This window comes from Pezoporus wallicus, unplaced genomic scaffold (assembly GCF_028554395.1).
Source record: "Pezoporus wallicus isolate ANWC-B61680 ecotype Strahan unplaced genomic scaffold, APGP_CSIRO_Pwel_v1 scaffold_3294, whole genome shotgun sequence".
Lineage (NCBI taxonomy): Eukaryota > Metazoa > Chordata > Aves > Psittaciformes > Psittacidae > Pezoporus > Pezoporus wallicus.
Window position 1 is genome coordinate 10,444,258 of NW_026635478.1, and position 12,702 is coordinate 10,456,959.

The 12,702-nt window shown below is 44.3% G+C and overlaps 2 protein-coding genes across 21 annotated transcripts in view; both read right to left on the reverse strand.

Moving 5' to 3' along the window:
* Positions 1 to 834: 834 nt before the first annotated feature.
* On the reverse strand, positions 835 to 1,531 carry REP15 (RAB15 effector protein). The gene is given in 5 exon segments (XM_057424440.1): positions 835 to 1,189; positions 1,191 to 1,370; positions 1,372 to 1,413; positions 1,415 to 1,480; positions 1,482 to 1,531. Coding segments are annotated over 5 exon segments (546 nt in total). The 3' UTR covers positions 835 to 981.
* A 1,439-nt stretch (positions 1,532 to 2,970) lies between these two features.
* Positions 2,971 to 12,702, reverse strand: part of PPFIBP1 (PPFIA binding protein 1) — a 112,230-nt gene continuing 102,498 nt past the window's right edge. For all 20 annotated transcript variants that reach the window (XM_057427675.1, XM_057427648.1, XM_057427612.1 and 17 more), the window contains 8 exons: positions 12,378 to 12,489; positions 12,175 to 12,263; positions 9,532 to 9,654; positions 8,580 to 8,705; positions 7,531 to 7,719; positions 6,798 to 6,977; positions 6,376 to 6,441; positions 2,971 to 5,634 (listed from right to left, as the gene is read on the reverse strand). In XM_057427675.1, coding sequence (XP_057283658.1) covers positions 5,548 to 5,634; positions 6,376 to 6,441; positions 6,798 to 6,977; positions 7,531 to 7,719; positions 8,580 to 8,705; positions 9,532 to 9,654; positions 12,175 to 12,263; positions 12,378 to 12,489 — 972 coding nt within the window. In that variant the 3' untranslated portion in view covers positions 2,971 to 5,547. The remainder of the gene's footprint in view (positions 5,635 to 6,375; positions 6,442 to 6,797; positions 6,978 to 7,530; positions 7,720 to 8,579; positions 8,706 to 9,531; positions 9,655 to 12,174; positions 12,264 to 12,377; positions 12,490 to 12,702) is intronic.

A 12,702-nucleotide genomic window follows, 5' to 3' on the forward strand; every position in this document is an offset into this window, starting at 1 on the left:
TTTTGCCTCCTCCAGACTTCTGCTCTCTACCACGTGTGGTGAGGAGTTGCCGCTGCTGCCATGAGAAGTGAAAACTCCCACCCGCATCTCCAGGGCCAGGTTTTGTCTGCACTCGTTGATTTTTAACCAAGTTTTCTGTAGCACCTGCCACTGCCTTCAGCCACTCCTTGCCCTCACACAGCCACTCGGCAGGAACAGGCCTTGCAGCTGGGACTGACCCTGCCCCTGCCTTTCAGTCACAGTGCTGAAGCCCTCCAGAGCCTGGCACTGATCTACTATTAAGGGACAGGCAATAGGTTTCTCATACAGCCCATTTCTAGCCATTTCTAAGAGGAAGGGCTTTTACCTCTTAGTTAGGAACCAGCTCACGCCTCCAAACCAGCACTTCTGAGCTCTGATATTGTCCTTCAAGCTAGGTGCAAATCTTGACCATTCCATCTTATTACAGACTCAACCTCCTGTTACAGAAAAACACTTGCCACAGAGGCACCAAAGGCTGTGAGTCAGCTCTACCATGACTGCCCAAAGGCTTAGGGTGATAAAGCCTTCACCGGCTCCAGCCAACACTTAATGTCTGGTGAACAAAATGTTCTGTAAAAATGACTTGCCTTCTATAAACACATTTTTCTGGCAGGTGAGTCCTGTTGTTTCAAACCTGGAGAGACTGACTCAGCTTGGCTCCTGCAGGAGCCAAAGGAATGTGATGGTTGGAGGGGAAGGTGGGAATTCAGGGGGTGGAGGGAATGTTGTGTGAGAAGAAAAGCTGGAGGCAGCGCTGAGCCCCACGCAGCCAGGGTGCCAGGGTGCAGAGTGCCACTGCTGTACCCAGTGGTTTACAGGAAGCTTATGTACAATGCTGCCCACCTCCTTCAGTCCAGTTTTCGTGCCAAGGCAGTTTTCCAACATGCCTTTTGTGGGCAGGAAGCCGTCAGCACTGGTGCCAAATTGCCATAGCTCATCCCTGCCCGACAGGCGGTAGTTTTACTCCTCCTTGGCAATGCTGTCTAGCATGACTCCTAGGATGTCCTTGGGCTTCCCTGGCACACCAAATACGATGAACAAGCCCAGGCAGTCCTGTCCCACCAGGCGGCAGAACTCCACCAGCTTCTCAAATCTACTCCTGTTCTGGAAGTGCTCATCTGCCAGTGCAGCTTCCCAGCAGCAATCCTCCACCACCTCAGCTATGGGAAAGCTCAGCCAGCTGTAAAGCCTGCATGGCCAGTTGAAGTTTGATTTGCTTGTCAGCTCCAGACAGGGTCCAGATCCAGTCCACCCCAAACAGGGAAGACTGCTGCTTGGTCATTGTGCTAGTCGTGATGCGTTCCTCCACCCCATTTTTCAGCCAGAAGCTGATGAAGTTAACCAAAAATCTCACTCAGCGTGTTTGTGGCTGGCTGGAATTTGCTCTGGGGATCCAAAGTAGCTCTTCAGCCTTTGGGATACATGGACCACACCTCGGCTGAAGACTTCACAGATGATGAGTTTCAGCCTTGTTCTGCTGGCTGTCCTTGTGTGAGACCTTCTGGCCCATTTTCCATGCAGGAGGTCACTTCCATAGGCAGACCACCTCAGGGAAGTCCCTTCTTATTCCATCAAAGGCTATGTAGGCACTGGGTTCAGCCAGACCTATTGAGCATGCACATGGTTAACCTGCCACCCTCCTGCTGAAGGTCATGGCAGTGGCAGAGCTGAGCCCCTGTGAACCCGCTGCTGTTCTGTAGGGCAGGCAGGCTTCCTCCTATGTGTGTCTCTGCAGCTGACTGAACAGCAACCAGCCTGACAGGCCCAGTGGCTTTCACACCTACTGAATTCATCTTTGCTTGTTTCCTTGTTGTTAATTCTGGCACCATTCCTTTAGCTGATGCTATCTCATTCCAGACTGATCTTATCGCCTTTGATCTCTTTCTAGGACTATTACAGTGAAGTCATTTTCATGGGCACAGGGTGTTTCCTGGACATGAAACAACCTTTTTCTTTTAATCACTCCAAGAAATGCATGCATCCAAACCTGAGGACTTCCACAGGGTGCTTGAAATGACACAGTGGTCTTTTCTGATGGGCTGTTGCCTGAATCCCAGTATTAACTGCTGCTATAGTTGTACCCTGGCAGTGCACACGGAGCAATGGCCATAAACTGAAACACGAGAGGTTTCACCTCAGCATGAGGAAGAACTTTATGCTGAGGGTGGCAGAGCACTGGAACAGGCTGCCCTGTATAAGTCCTCAGGTTTGGAGGCATGTATGTAATTTAAGCAAACAGAAAAAAAGCTGCGTTTAATTTCCATAGGCTCTTGATGGATACACATCTATCTTTTCCTCATTACTGTAAAAAAACAGACAACAACAGTTTATTATAGTCTAGGTTTCAAAGTGTTTATCCTCAGTGTTCCCAAGGAAATGTTCATCTGCTGGTTAAGAAAAGCACAGAAATTAAGGTCGCAAGAGAGGGATCCTGCATTTTCTGGTCTGTTATCTGGGCTATGCTGGGTAAAACCTTGATCTACATACCTTCATCCCAGCAACACAATGCAGTAGCTGGAGCTCCCATGACTGATGAGAGCTGTGAAGGCACAGGGACAGGAACGACACCTGGGACCAGAGAGACAGTAGCTGTATAAAGGTAGAAGGGCCAGAGCTGGTCTTTCCTTTGGCACCCTGTGAGGACTCCCTGAGGAGTACACACACCAAGCAACAAGAAAGCGCTTCCTCATCACACCATAGCAAACAACCTGAGATGGTTCAAATCTGATTCCAGAAATAAGGAAAAAGACTGAGGGTAGTTGATTTCTTAGCTGTTAGCTGAATCCTTCTGCAGGCACTATCGATAATCAAACTGAATCCACAAAAATGTGCAATTTTGCCCCTCTTTCTCTCCTGTGTCTTTTAAATAGAACAAAATAAGCTTCCTATGGAAACAAAATAGGAAAAAAAAGGATATTATATTAAAAAGGAACCAGCTTTCAGAAACACTTGGCATTTTCCACAGACTTTATTGGATTTTACGTGGCAATACACAATAGTTATGTTGCCCTCTTCAAACACACACAAATTTAAATACCCCAACAGTATCATTGTGTGCACATGCACATATAAACTTCCTGACTTGATCACTTGCTTTCATATTCCAGCCCCATAAAATAACCAAGGTTCAGAGGACAGGCAGCTTTGAAGCGATGACCTGACTTCCAACTGGTGAATGCAGGAATGGGGTTGTTGGGAGCAGAATGCTGCTTACACTGGACTTACTTAAACCATCATCTGCCTTTGTTGATAGGCTAGCACTGGATTGAAGAGAAATCAGAGACTATTTGTGCCTATTTCAGCACATAATATTGTGTCAATGGGTCCCCTTATTTTTTCCTGTGAACGTTCAGTCATATTCACTAGTGAGATCGACCCTGGAGGAATACTTTAGCTCAGAGGCCTGCACCATGTCTTCTCAGTGCTGCTGCAGCATTTGGGAGAGCAGGGTCTTAAGCTCAACTTACACATGAGTAATAACCATATTACAGAGTATTCACAGAAAGCGAGCCCTGAATTCCCATCCCAAGCATCTGCACGCTAAAGCTGAGAGCAGGCGTTCCACAATGGGGTCTTTTCGCCTGAATAAAATGGCTCAAACACCCCCAAGACTGCAGAGGAATAATCAACAGTCAGCAAATTATTTACAGACAGGAATTCGTCAGGAATACTGAATAAAGCTTCAGTTGGGATCTGTTTGTCGATAACTGTTAAGCAGCACAAACTATTTTACGTATACATTATGCCTGGCTCCAATAACTAAAGAGAAAATGGCAGCACTTGATATTATGTGTAACACAACTGGCCCACATCAAGTTTTTCATCTTGCTACATAAATAATAGCCTGTGCTGCACATCCTTCAAAGAACCAGGCTGGCAACAGCTTATCAAATTACAATAATACAATGCTAGAGCGTGTCTCCAATCTATGCCAATCTATGATGGGAGCTCCCTGGAAGCCCTTGAACCCTGAACCCTGTAAGAACCTTTCTTCTTCTCCTAGCTTTGGTAATAGTGTTTCATGGACACCCACAAAGTCAGCACAGATCTGACACCCCTTGCACCATGTCAGCAATGTGTTGGGAACAGCCTCACTTCCAGCAAGGAGAGCGACGAAACAAGCCACAAACGCTTGGTACAGCAACACACCACCGCAGGGAACAATTCCAGATGTACTTTTTTTGCCCTTACAAAGCAAAGAAGCTTCATGCCATTGTGACAAAATACATGCAATGTTCAACACCGTACGAATGACCGCTGTAATAAACAGAGTTACATTTCTGCCATTTGCTTTTGGCTAGGACACCTTGCAATACCCAAAGTCTGACAAAAGATTTGCACTGGCTTAGTTATTAAAATCTGATGATCTTCAAAAGCAGAGGAGCTGTGCTTTGGGAAGGTAAAATGATTTTGATAGCTGAATTTTGGAGAAAAGGTCCCACCTTAGGTTTAATATTCTGAAATAATATATTTCCTATACATTTCTCTATATAACTTTATACTTTTTTGCAACTACACCATCTTTACGTTAGTCACAGCACAGAAATATCTCTTCCATATGCAGGGAGTACTCTCAACGCAGAGGAAATTTTTATGGCACAGAAGTGTTAATCACCTTGTTTGGATGCTCTAACTACTGCTGCTGGGAACAAGAAAGAAGATGTTTTAAAATGTGCAGCTCCTGCAGAGTCACTGCTAGAAGAAACCTGCTTTGTAATTGTTTCATCATCCCAAATGGAAGATCACTGAACTGTGCACTTAAGTAAAAAGCAATGAGAGAAAACAGTTCCAAAGGTCAGCCTGCCTTTTCCAGTAACCAGCTGGTATGCAAACTGGCATAATTTTTTTTACAACCCTCTCCCTTCCCCCACACCTCAAACTTTCCATCACTCTCTCTCACAAAATCTAAATTTCTGCTTTTATATGTACTTCATATACTTCTTTTTTCCTTTTTCTTTTTTTATAAAACTGTATAAAAATAAGAGCAATAGTCAAGAGCAACTGGGGGGTTTATGCAGGGCATGGATGATTAAAATTCTACATTGGATACTGTAGGAAGGGCAGAACTGCATTTGTGCTGAACAAATGAACTTCAAAAAGAGCAGGAACATCTGTTTTCAGCTGAGAGCGTAGAAAAAGCTTGTGAATGATATCTACAGACACAATACTTCTACCTAACAACTGTTAATTTGAAACAATATAAAGTATTATCTGAGGCCATGAATAAGCAAAAGGAGCACTATTATACCACATAAAATTAAATGCAACATTCTGAAACATAATCACCAGTTTGTACATTAAATATAGTAAAAACAATTACCATTCACCAGTGTCAGGGTGTTTCTTATGGCAACTTTAGAGTAGGCACCTTTTTGTTTTCCTAAATTCTCCAGCCCCCAGTGTTACTTCTAAGAAACAGAAGCAAGAGCAATGTAATGTACATGATCTGCTGCCCGTCATGTAAATGATGACGTTTCTTGCACATACGAAAGTGAGTGAGCCTTTGCCAGTGCCTGGTGGTTACTGTCACACGTTGGAGTCCTCATCTGTTATACTGGTGCTAGGAGAGCGAGTTGCAAAGTCTTTAAACATTTCATCTTCCTTCAACATGTGCTAGAAGGGAAAGGAGGGAAAAGTCAAGGTTCAGGCCCCCACAACTGAAATCAGGCACTTGGGATGGTCCAGTTCTGTGCCTGGCAGCAAACACCACCATCAGCCCTGCCAGCCGCTGCTTTGCTCTGCTGAGGACATTTATCACCCATGCTGCTGAAAAGCCAGCTCACTGCTGCCTGCTGGCCTAAATGGCTCGGGGAGCACAGGCTGGAGCTGGGCTTCCACCCAGAAAATGTGCTGCGATCCTCAGCTGGCCACTCACCACCCAAGGGCAAACCACTGACCTGTGCCCTCGCCAGAGGGTGGTGATTCTGTGAGGAGAGCTGGCAACCATGGGCCACCAGCCAGCAGAACCTCCTGCCACAATGGGCAAGTATCTTCTTACAGCACCAAGTTTTCTTTTCCCCTCCATCCGTGTACAAAACCCAGAGAACCTCAACTAACCCCGAGTTTGATGAGGCTTCACTATACCCATAATTTACACTGTATATATTTTAGCCCTCTGAGACCAGTAGGCTAACCAAAGACCAAGGCCTGCCACGTGCTGAGATTGATCAAAGCAACTGCCCCCAAACTACAAAACTCAGCTGCTTGACAGAGCCGCTAACAGCAAAAAGAAGTTGTACTTAGTGTATTTGTATTAAACAGCATCACTATTTAATACTAGTGACTGCCAAGGGGTTTATACCCATCTTAGAGAAACAGAGATCTTATTCCACAGACCCCACTTTTAAGCCTTACTGTCAAGTTGTTGATGCCTTCAGAAAACACTCCTATTTGCCTCACTGTTCCCTCTGAATCTTCCATCTACAAAAAAAACAGTGAATACTGAATCAATAATAAATTCATTGTATGCCATGACAGAGTGGCAATTATGTGCAGCACATAATGTAACTGCTTGATTACAGCAATAATGGTCAGAGCAAGGGAGGAGTGTGCACCACCAGGAGAGAAGAGTTATGCCAGAGTAGGTCCTAAAGTCGCTGCATTCACAGCTTGAACCTCCCTGGGCTGAGAGACACTTTGTTAGTAATGCTGTGTGACTGCAAGCAGCCAGCACCTTCACAGGCCAAAGCAAAAGGAAGGCCTCCCTGGCAAAAGCAAGGTTTTCCACCAAACCTGACAGCACAGTCAAGGACTCCAGACTGACAGAACTGGCTTACCTGCTCCAGCCTGTCCAAATCATCATCATCATATACTCGGATATCCAGGCCAGGCTTAAACCCCTTCTTTGACCCACTTCCAGATGCCCGTCCCAGCTCCATAGGACATACATACTCTTCCACATCATCTTGCTTCTTCTTCCTCAGGCTTCCAAAACTGCTGAAGGCAAGCTTCTTTGGCTTACAAGTGAAGAGAAAATTGACAATCAGCAAAGAATTAACAGATCTCTTACTGCTGCACTGGTGTTTCAAAAATGGTCAAAACCCCAGTACTCTAATAAATAAAGATCTTCTAAATAGCTGTATTTCATGCTAAATGCATCTAAAAGAACAAGATTTGTCCCCTCATTCTACAATTGTTAAGACAACACCATTTAAGGATCTCAATGAGATCAGAATCCCACTGCATTAAACCATGAGCATATAACTAGTAAGAGGCAGTCTCCCTTCTAAGACATCTTACAGCACAGACAGAAGGACAACTACAACAGTACTACCTCTTGTCTGTGCATGTGAGAGGCTGAGGTGTGGTGCATTCATGTGTCAAACATGAATGTCAAACAAGTGTCAAATCCAGATCTGTTGAGTTTTGCTTTCATGCATCTTTCATTAGCATCCAGACCCTTTTCCCAGATTTTACTGAACTGCTCTCCAAACACAGATAAAACCAGCACGATGGAGATCTAAATTCTTGCCTGGAAGCTCATGCACCAACCCAGAACAACTGACTTACCTTTACTTTGGCAGTGGCTGTTAAGAGGACGTAGTCTGGGGATTCCATGGCTTCACGTTTCTGCTGCTGGGCTTCCTGACCAATAAGGAGGTTGAAATGAGTCGCCAAGTGCCGTCTCAGTAGTGTTTTGTTTGGTGGGATGTTCAGCAACTGTGCCATGGTTTCTACATTGAAACGAGGCTCCAAAACCTATTAATCAAATCGCAGAGAATCCAACTGAAGCCAGTACTGTGTGATGAGGTCTCAGGTACACCAACAGACAGGCCTGTCTTGGTCACTTCCTAAGACTGCTTTGTGGTTTTTGTTTGTATATTAGAGGAAAGACACAACAAAGAGTGAGAAAAGAGAGTTAACTAAAGGACTGATAAAACGCTACCTCCGGGCTTTCCTTCTTGAGTTATCAATAGAAAAAAAGTTGGCAGGTAAGAAGAAAGGAACAGATAAATCTACCCTTAGCTCATATAATGTGTGAAGCTGCCACAAAATGTTTACCTGCCGTCCTCTTTAATTTGGGAAAACATAGCTAGAGGAATCATGGAAAATAAACACATGTAAAATGTTTGGAGTAGGGATATTCCTCTCAATCACCACAACAAACTTCTGCAAGTGTAAGTCTTGTCTGGAGTTTGTGATGATAATTAAAACCAATCCTGGTTTGACACTGAAATTGTAAATTTTACAGAAGTAACAAGCCTTCCTCACAAAATAAGAACATATCCAGGTCTAGGACCAGATCTAAGAAGGAAGACAGTGGCTGTTTAACAGCAAGATAGCAGTGTACAGCACTGTAGGACAGAGGGTGGAGAATACCATACACAAATTAAATTGTGAGAATACACACAATCAAACCCATTGCTGCCCATGCTAATTCTGCCCAAGACAGTCATGTCCGTTAAGAAAAAAGGCACTACATCTTGACAGTGACTTCTCACTAAGCAGGATAAGAAGATAAAGAGTGTGCAGCACAGATAACACCAGAACTTTGCTCTTGCAATTCTCAGCCATGTGTTTTTTTAATAAAATGGAACAAGCAAGCCAAAAAACCTTACCATCAGTCCCCCATGCACACCGCTCCCCCGCAGGTTAGGTGCATACTCTGCCAGATCAACAGAGCGTAACCACTCCATCACGCGATGGTTGGTCCATTGGGTGACCTCGGAAGGTGTGACATTATTCTGTGAACAGGAGAAGCAGGCAGTTAAGGAGACTTCCCATCTCAGCTGTCCCAGCCCCAGTCTTCACTGAAACAAACCTCTCCTGCCCTTCATGAATTCAAGCCCACTTTGCACTTGAGAAAAAAACAGCCAGCTCTTTCTGGATTGCTGTCTTGAAGCAATACCAATATGGCCATGGGTCTGGACAGCGGACAGGTCTGTATTATGCTTCACATCATTTGATCACCTGTTGTGCACTAGGACTACACACAATCTCTACCAATAGAACTGAAAATTTAGCTAGCTCCATGAGCTGCTGTGCTTTTCTTGCAGATACACATCATGAATCTAAATCCAAGCTTCTGGGTTGCTTCATCATCCATTGCTCTATCCAGCTTCCAAAACAAACTGATGGTAGTCTCCTGTCTGGTAAGAGGGCCAAACTTCCCCTTTTAGACAGAACATTTTGACACAACCATCAATATTCTAGAGAGTTACACAAGACTTACGGGAACAGTGCACTGAATTCACAATGATTTATGTTCCAGACAACACATCTGAGACTAAGCCAAAACAGCCAGCTGTTGGTTAAGAAGAGAAGCGGGAGATTTGGCAAGGGAAACATGAGTCTGGGACCATGGCAGGTGGAGGAAAGTAAGTGGTATTGCAGGTAGTAGTGGCAGAGCATGAGACCAGAAGAACAAGATAAGAAAAAGGAAAGCGAAAATGAAATAGAATGAAATAGGAAGGAGGCGACAGAAGGAGAGAGCAGAGCAGGAATAACTAGAAACACCAGGGGATAAAAACCTAGAGGATTCCTCTTCACAGCTTCATCTTATGGCAGTACCTCATCAGACGGCCTCCTGCGGAGGCAGTTGGGCTCAAAGTTATTTATTCTCAAAACCTGAATGGCTCTCTTGATGCTGAGGTGGTGGAGGACACTGACAACTTTCAAGGACAGCAAGTCATCCTGTCAAAGAGGAAGGAGAATCAAACATAAACACACTTATTTGTGGAACAGCACCCAACTGGAGAAGAGTGCTTCAGACCCTGGCTTAAAAAGACACATCTGATTGATATATTCTGGATTAAGATTTTAATATATGAGACATGTGATTAATGTCAAACCATCAGTCCCAAAAGAAAAGCTTCCCATGTTGCACTGTACTAGCTCCTGGGTGATGTCTTCCCAATAGGGTATAGAGCTCTGCAGGGAAACTGGGGTAACAAGGAGTGAAGAGGGTAAGATGACACACCCTCAGCCATCCATTTAGAACCAGGACAGCTTTCCAAACACAGGGCATCAGACTCACCTGGCATCTGCATTTAATCCTGCCAAAAGTATTAATACCACAAATACCCAGCTAAAAGTTTAACCGAAACCAATAAATTACCCTGAAAATTGAGGCATTCTGTATGGTTAGAATGAAAACAGAGAAAAAGAAGAAGGTGTGCCAGGTTGGTCTCCCACAACTGCAAATGCTAAATCTTTCATAAATGCTTGTCACAAATGATGGAACGATGGAAAGGGTGACCATACCCAGGCTGCAGAGAAGCTCAGTTTAAGTCGCCTTTGCCCCAGCTCACTGTCATGGTAGGTCCTACCTTGCACAGGCACTACTGCACACACATGAAGTGCCTCAGAAGTCCAATTCTCCATACAAGTTGGATACAAGTTGGCTGACTTGATACATTTATACATCCTTGTGTCAGGGCTAACCTGGCTTAGTATGTTTTAGTATTACTTATGTGCTATGAATACTGGACTCTATTTGGTCAGAATATGCATGCTACATGCCTTCACTGTCAACCTATTATTTTTCTTTCCTTTTTTAACACAAGAAAAACCGACTGTTGAATACTAAAAGTTCCCTACCATTACAGCCTATACTGCATCTTAACCCACACTCATTCTCATTCAGTTAATACAGTAGTAGTAATGTCTCCTAACACAAGACCAAGCTCTACTATTTTATACTAGTGTACAAACCCCAAACCCCACACTATATAAGCAGTGAGGATTTAACATTTGACCAAAATGGACTCAACAGCATAGCCATGCCAGGTAGGTGAGACACGTCAGTCCTGGGCAGAGGGTGCAGTTCCTCAGCAGCGCTGCCTTACAGGAGGAGAACGAGATTGAGCAACCTTAGGCTTTCTCCCAGTGCTATTGCAAAGCCTAGACAAAATATATGCAAATACTGCATAAAAAGGTAACTTTCAGTCTGTCCATGGCATGGCTTACGAAAGAACAAGAGTGCGACTGATTTCTTCTTTGTCATAGAGAAGGAATTAGTATTAGCGATGCTTAGTTTGCATTTCTGTCTCCAGAGAAGAAAAAAGGTCTTATCTCGTCTTAGCCGAGACCTTACACAAAGGAAACCTGCTGGGTTGGCTTTACCTGACCAGCAGTAAAGTGGGATGCTGACGCTGGTGCTAAGCTTTTTGAAATACATAATGCAAAAGCTATTAAATGTAGCTTGTTTTCAAACAAGTTGACTCTTAAAACTAGAGTCTTCTTCAAAGGAAATGGCTTGGGTTTTTTCCACTTAAGCACCCACATGAATAGGTAAGTAGACTGAATGTTTGCTCACTGAAGAAAAAAAATCCACCTGCTGCTACTAATTAATAACAACCTGAACAGCAAAGGCCCAGCTGCATGAACTGTGACCACAGAATCTGCACTTCTGTGTACTTACTAACACTGCCTGAGCACATCAGTGTCACACGCAAATGTTCAGCACAAGATCCCCCATTTCTTATGTGTGGGTCTGGGCTCTTGCTTACTATGTTTGCTTTTCCACCGTAAGATAGTATCTTTAAAGCTGGAAATAATATAGGAAATACCTGCAGGTGAGCAGCAGTATCAGGCCTTCTGTTTTCCATAGGTTACAGATTATTAGCATTAGCTTAACACAGGACACCTACTGCAGTTTCAAAGGGTCCTTTAAACACTGCAGTGAAGCACACAGACAAATATGGCATTCTGGTTTATCATTGTAGCAGTAGCAATGCCTCTGACGCTCTGACCTTCCTCAGCATTCTCCCTACGATCATCCAGAAAATTTGAAGACCTGATTTATGAACCATTCACAGAATCACAGAAAGGGTTTTGTGTTGGAAGGGACCTTAAAAGACCATCTAGTTCCAACGCCCTCCAGCCCCCAGAGCTTCCACTAGACCAGGTTGCTCAAAGCCCCACCCAACTTGGCCTTGAACACTGCCAGGGATGGGGCATCTACACCTTCCTTGGGCAACCTGTTCCAGTGTCCAGTCCAGGAGGAACATGAAGGTTGGGACGGAGAGGTTGGAGGGTGTTATGTGAATTTAATATCTCTGCAGTTGCAACAATAGGCTCAGTGACAACAGGGTCTCTCTAGTCTCACCTGGTCTTTAGTGAGCTATCTGGAGGTACACCCGTGTGCATAAAAGCAGAGTGGAACTAAGAACTTGAATAAGATATCAGAAAAAAGAAAAGCAATGTACTTACCACACTCATGTAATGGAGCATTCGGCCATCCACCTTTCCTTCATCAAACTGGGTCTTATACTGGGGGAGGCCAATGTCATCCAGCCACCCTAAGGCAGAGACAGACACACTAGTGTGGTAGCCAAGTTCTCGTCCTTTGGGCCCCAAGTTAGCTATGATTAGGAACCCCTAAGCTGCTGCTTCAGCATGTAATAAAATCTTACTGGTAACCCAGTGGTAATCCAATTTTCCATGATTGTTTTCCTCTTCAGATCCAAGTGCCTGCAGAGCAAGCTGAAGCTTCTTCCGATGCAATGGGTGCTTTATCCCAAGCTCCTGTGAATGGAAGGAAAACAACAAATCTAGAGACAATACTGTATTTTATTTCTCCCTCTGCTTAATCATAAGTGGTTTCAGAGACACTGCACACAACACTTGCTGGTGACTTGGCAGGTGTATTTTCTATTTGCTGAGTATCAGCATCATTTAGCACATGTTCAGCATTAGCGAAAGGCCCGCTCACTGTGGTGGGCTGATTTCAAAATACGG